The sequence below is a fragment of the Cervus elaphus genome, chromosome 16, assembly GCF_910594005.1.
Source record: "Cervus elaphus chromosome 16, mCerEla1.1, whole genome shotgun sequence".
NCBI classification, from domain to species: Eukaryota; Metazoa; Chordata; class Mammalia; order Artiodactyla; family Cervidae; genus Cervus; species Cervus elaphus.
Window position 1 is genome coordinate 28,169,337 of NC_057830.1, and position 6,283 is coordinate 28,175,619.

General features: G+C 43.0%; 1 protein-coding gene across 1 annotated transcript in view; it reads left to right on the forward strand.

Moving 5' to 3' along the window:
• The window catches only part of HSD17B3 (hydroxysteroid 17-beta dehydrogenase 3), a 63,629-nt gene extending 61,047 nt beyond the window's left edge, over window positions 1–2,582 (forward strand). Inside the window, exon 11 of the mRNA XM_043927671.1 lies at window positions 1,823–2,582. Coding sequence (XP_043783606.1) covers window positions 1,823–1,933 — 111 coding nt within the window. The 3' untranslated portion in view covers window positions 1,934–2,582. The remainder of the gene's footprint in view (window positions 1–1,822) is intronic.
• Window positions 2,583–6,283: the final 3,701 nt, after the last annotated feature.

Sequence of the window (6,283 nt, forward strand, 5' to 3'; positions counted from 1 at the left end):
GTGGACCTGGTCTTGACATGTTAGGTTGTGGGAATGTTGCATTCTTGGAACTAGTGTCCATCTGCTGGTAGGTGAGACTGGGTTCAGAGGCCAGTGACAGCCCATTGGTGGGCAGAACCAGGTCTTGGGTTCTCTGGCTGAAGGGCCTGTGGGTCTTGGAACCGGTGTTTGCCTGCTGGTATTCAAGACTAGGACCCAGAGTGTCCTGGAGCTAGTGACAGCCCACTAGTGAGTGGAACTGAGTCCCAGGGTCTCTGACTGCAGGCCCTGGGAGTCCTGGAGTTGGTATTGGCTTGCTAATGGGCAGGTTTGGGCCTGACAGCTGACCATAGGGCCCTGAGGGTCTTTGGGCCAGCGCCAATACACTGGTGGTTGGGGCTGGATCCTGGGGAAGCTAGGTGTTCAGGAAGGTGTCCTAAGAAAGCCAGCCTACTGGTGGGTGGAACTGTGTCCCTCTCTGGCTAGTTGCTTGGCCTGAGGAGTCCCAGTGCTAGTGCTGACAGGCTGGTGGGTGGGGCCACGTTCTGACACTAACAAGCTGGTCGGAGGATTCCAAAATGGTGCTTACCAGCATCAGTGTCCTTGTGGTAGAATGAGCTCTCCAAGTGGCTGCCCAAGGGTCTATGTCTCCAGAGTGAGCTCTAGTTGTCTCCTACCTTTTGGGAGGCTCTCTACGATCAACAGGCTCTTTTCAAATTACTGCTTCTGCCCTGGTTCCCAGAGTGTGTGAGATTTTGTGTGCACCCTTTAAAAGTGGGGGTTTCCTGGTGGCTCAGTCAGTAAAGAATCCGCCTGCAATGTGGGAGACCTGGGTTCAATCCCTGGGTTGGGACGATCCCCTGGAGAAAGGCATGGCAACCCATTCCAGTATTGTTGCCTGGAGAATCCCCATGAATAGAGGAGCCTGGCAGGCTATAGTCCATGGGGTCACAAAGAGTCAGACATGACTGAGCGATTAAGCACACAGCACTTTAAAAGTGGAGTCTCTATTCCCTAACCCCCCTCTGGTTTTACTGAAAGTAAGCCTGCTGACCTTCAAAACTAAACATTCTGTGGCCTCATCTTCCTGACACAGGACCCTTGGGCTAGAGAGCCCAGTGTGGGGCTCAGACACCTACTCCTTAGGAAAAACCTCTGTGCTTATAATTATCTTCCCATTTGTGGGTCTTCTACCCAGAGGAAAGGGCCTTGACTATACCACGTTCCACCACTTTTACTCATCTCTTTGTGGTTCCCTCTTTCTATCTTTAGTTGTAGGAGATTTTTTTCTGCTAGATTTCAGGTCTCTGTCATTAATAGTTGTTCTGCAAATAGCTGTAATTTTGGTGTGCCTGTGAGAGGAGAGGGACTCAGCATCTTGGCCATTTTCCTGCATTAACTCTTTCAAGCATTCAGGTACACCATTGTATCTCAGCATTGTGTCAGGTGATGGAAAGCATTTCTGATTCTTTCTTGGAATCTCATTTTAGTAGAACTTTGGTAGAATAAATATGAAGATACTGGGAGATCAAGGACCAAGAGAAAGGTGCTCACCAAGAGAAGGAAGATAAGGAGGGTGTTACTATGGACAGAGTTCTCTTAATTTAGAAATATATCACAACTGATCTGACAAGTGACCACTTTGGTTCCTGAGAAAACCTCATTTGCTAAGAAAGTGTCATACATAGGACATTGAAACTTTAACAACTACTTGAAAGGTTTGGTACTTAAACTCATTCATCAGATATATATTTTTAAAGGTGATGCATATAAACTGAGATATTATATTGCATCTTCCTTGCCCCTCTTCTCTCCCAGACACTCATGTTTTTGTCTATTCAAGGCTGGCATTCTGAACCTGATCCCATCATGGGCCTTCTACAGCAGTGCATTTCAGAAGATGCTCCTGACTCGTTACGTGGACTACCTCAGGAAGAATGCCAACATCAGATAGTGTTGATGAACTCGTGTGCCATCCAGCATTGCTTTCTTCACCAGATTCTGCACTGGCCACAGAGGACCCAGGAACAGACCAGTACCTTTTACCTCCCTGAAACTGGAGGGCCCATGTCACAGACACAGCACAGAAAACTCAACTTTTTTTTTTTTTTTTTTTGCAATTTTAGTCAAGTCTGGAGATCTTTGGGAGAGCTGTGATATAAAAACATGTGTTGTGCAATGGGGTTTTCATAGTTAGAGAAGGTAGAAGTGTATGTAATACTGGAAAATTTCTGTATGGAATTATATAATGTGAGAAGAAAGCCTCTGATTCTTTGAATATTGAAAACAATTATACCTAGTAATCTACTTTTATAGCTATATTATAGAATGTCTGAAGTCACTAAGCTTTATCAAGATTACAGTAGTCCTTGAGTAGTCACTGGTTCTCAAACTGTTTTCCTCAGAGGCCCAGGAAACTGTCTAGGAGAATAGGTGGGGGCAAAGGTTACTCCAGGACAGTTTCTGGCAACCCCTTGTTTCACCTAATGCTGCACCAGATTTATCTATTTCAATTTTACTTGGAGTTCTATGTAAGACTGTGTTTATAAAAATAAAAACAAAAAATGATACATTGCTAAATAAAAGTAGTTAAAAGAAACGACTGTTCTAGTGCAGGAGTTGATATCTGCAGAAATGAGGTTTTTACAGGTCTCCACTTCTTGGGGTGCTGGACTGAGGGTTTCAGCTGTCAACATATATGGGGTGGCATGTTGGGGAGTTACTCATTCACGTCTTGAGGGAGTCGAGGGAGGAGCATGCCAGCTGGTGAGCTGGTGTTGTCTGGCGTTAATGAAGCGTGCCCCCCTTAGACACCATCATGCTCCAAGCACTGGCAGTGTTTGGTGGCATCTATCTTTTCTGAGACTGTCATTTGCATTTGTGGTGTGAGCAAAGATTATGTGCTGCTTCTCTGGTTATAAAAAGAGTCTTGGAGATTTGGTTGGAAGTTATGGTACATTTAGGTGTTTTGGAGGAAAGCAGAGGATAGAACATTTAAAACCTTGGTAAACTTAGAAAGGGAACTATAAATCTGTTCTGAGGAAAAGACTGGGAAAGTTTATTTATTTGAAAGTATAGATATCTACCTATATTTTCTCAGTTATGGGTAACTAATAATTATAAACACAACATTTTAATGTATTGATTACTTACTGTAGGGAAGCCTGTGACTGGACCTGACCTAATTTGTCCCATTGATTATCTTTCTCTATCTATGAGGCAGGCTGGTTGTGTGCAATCTCTTTTTTATGATGAAGAATCAAATCTCCTTATCAGCCAGTATCCCAAGAGGAAACAGAAGGCATGATTGAGAAATGTGAGGAATTAATTGCAAATATGTGGGGAGAGTGTTAGGTAGGTCACCTGAGCTAGTGATCGACGGGTGCTTTTACTACCCCAAGGTCTGAAAGGGCTAGGAAAGGAGGAAATATTAGGAAGATTTGGAAGGAGAGAGGCAGAGAGAGAGGGGCATTGTATAAGAAGCACTGCCTCAGAGGAGCTGTGACCTTTGACTGAAAGATGCTACTAGGCTGTGGCCACACGATAGAGAGGGAGAGGCGAATTGCGACATTGTGATTTACAGTAAGAAACATATATTTCACTTTCATTCCCATTTGAAACTTCCTAAATGTAAAGATCTATAAATATGTCAATTGTTATTCATAGTTAACCCCTTTTAGCTGCACTGAGTTTAAGTTAATGAGGTCGCTTTTAGAAAGCCCCTGAAGATGATATTAGTTGCCAAGGGACCAACCATGTGGCTAGAGTTGGAACTTTTAGCCCCGCTCCTCAAATTTTGGGGAGAGGTGAGTAGTGGAGATTGAGTTCAATCACCAGTAACCAAAGATTTAATCAATCATGACTATGTAATGAAGCCTCCACAAAATATGAACTACAATTATGGGGTTTTGAGAACTTCCAGGTTTTTGAACATGTGCAGGTGCTGGGGGGGTGGGTATCATGCCCACAGTGGGTGTGGAAGCTCCCCATGCATTCCCACATACTTTGACCTATGTCAAAGCATCTCTTTCATCTGGCTGATCCTGAGTTGTGTTCCTTTGTGTATAAACTGGTAATTTAGTAAGTAAGCTATTTTCCTTAGAACTATAACCTATTCTAGCAAATGATCACACCTGAGGAGGGGGTGGTAGGAACTCCTGATTCAGGTAACAGCCTGAACTTCAATTCCCATATTAAAGTGGGAGCAGTCTTGAGCGACTGAGTCCTGAACCTGTGGGATCTAACGCTATCTTCAGGAAGATAGCGTCAGAATTGAGTTGAATTGTAGGACATCCAGCAGGTGTCCAAGAATTGCCTGGTGTGGGAAAATCTCCCCACACAGCTGATGATCAGAATTACTTGAGAGTAGCGAGAAGGATGAATGGAAAAAAACAGGGGTGTTTTTCCTTTACTGGAATGATATCCAAACATTATTCTCTTGTCTTCTGAATCTCCAGCTGGTGCCTCCCACTGGACATATCCAACTGGAAACTCATTGATGTATTTCATAAGATCAGTCTCCTTAGATACCAAGGTGCGGGTGGGGGAGGGAGAAGGGTCGAGACTGGATCTGGAGGAAAGGGTTGCAATATACATTCCACATATTAAGAGATTTCCCAAAGTTGTACCATTGATAGTTGGTAGCACCTGGATTGGGACATTAAACTTCTTTTCTTACTATACTTCACTCTATGCTTCAAAGGGGGTAAAACTTTAAGCCAAAAAAATATGTATCTCATTGTGAAATTTATGATAGCAAAGTGGGAGGTATTTAAAAGACATTAAATGCTCATCTACTTAAATGTGAGACAATTACTCTTGCTAGCTGTACCAGTTAATACTGCTATGTAATAAGTGGCTTCCCAACTTAATGGCATAAACTGACAACCATTTTCTTGTGCTTATGGATTTTGGTGGTCAGAAAGGGCACAATGAGAAGGTTCATTTTGCTCCATGATATCTGGGAGCTCAGCTAGAAAGACTCAATGACTGGAAATGGTTCAGCTTCTGGAGATGGCATCATTGGAAGTATTGCTTGGTTACATGTCTGACAACTGATGGGAGTTGTTACCTGGGGCCCTAGATGGGACTGTGAGATGGAAATGCATACATGACTTCTCTAAATGCTACTTGGTCTTCCTCACAGCATGGTGGCTGTGTTCTATGAATGAGCATCCCAAAGAAAACTAGGAGGGAGCCACAGTGTCTTATATGACTTCACCTTGGAAGTCACATGGCATTATTTGAAAGCCCTCTCAGATTCAGTGGGAGGGAACACAAACTCCACCTCTTGACGGGAGAAGTATCACATGTAATAGGAAATATTGTTGTGAACCATCATTGGAAAATGAACCACACTAATTAATCTTACTATAGGTTTGTCCTGGCCTGTATCAATTATGGAAAATAACTTGGCATTTCAACTATCAATGGAACAACTTATAGAAGTGTAGACATTGTGTTTCTAAACCTTTATTTCAATCCCTGGTAAATTTGCCTTTGGGGAAGAACTTATACATCCAGTAGCTTAGGTGAAAAAAGGAATGCAGTTCAGCTAATAAAACCAGGGCCAGATTTTAGATGTAATTTTTAGCTGTGTGAAATAAGGGTTTTTCTGGTGTGTTAATCCTGGGTTGATTTGAAGGACTGATTATCTAATGAGATTTTTGAGGGTTTTTAAGAGAGAATTTCCTCATAGGAAAGTCTTAAGATATTGGACTGGATGAAATGAAGGTAGAAAAATTCTGTATTTTAAGATCTTTATTCCCATCACCACTAGCACTAGATAATAACTTGTTGAGTACTAATAATGTGTCAGTTCAGTTCAGTCGCTCAGTCATGTCTGACTCTTTGTGACCCCATGGACTGCAGCACGCCAGGCCTCCCTGTCTATCACCAACTCCCAGAGTTTACTCATACTCATGTCCAATGAGTCGATGATGCCATCCAGCCATCTCATCCTCTGTCGTCACCTTTTCCTCCAGCCTTCAATCTTTCCCAGCAACAGGGTCCTTTCCAATGAGTCAGTTCTTTGAATCAGGTGGCCAAAGTACTGGAGTTTCAATGTCAGCATCAGTCCCTCCAATGAACATTCAGGACTGATTTCCTTTAGGATGGACTGGTTAGATCTCCTTGCAGTCCAAGGGACTCTCAAGAGTCTTCTCCAACACCACAATTCAAAAGCATCAATTCTTCGGCGCTCAGCTTTCTTTATGGTCCAACTCTCACATCCATACATGACTACTGGAAAAACCATAGCCTTGACTAGACAGACCTTTGTTGGCAAAGTAATGTCTCTGCTTTT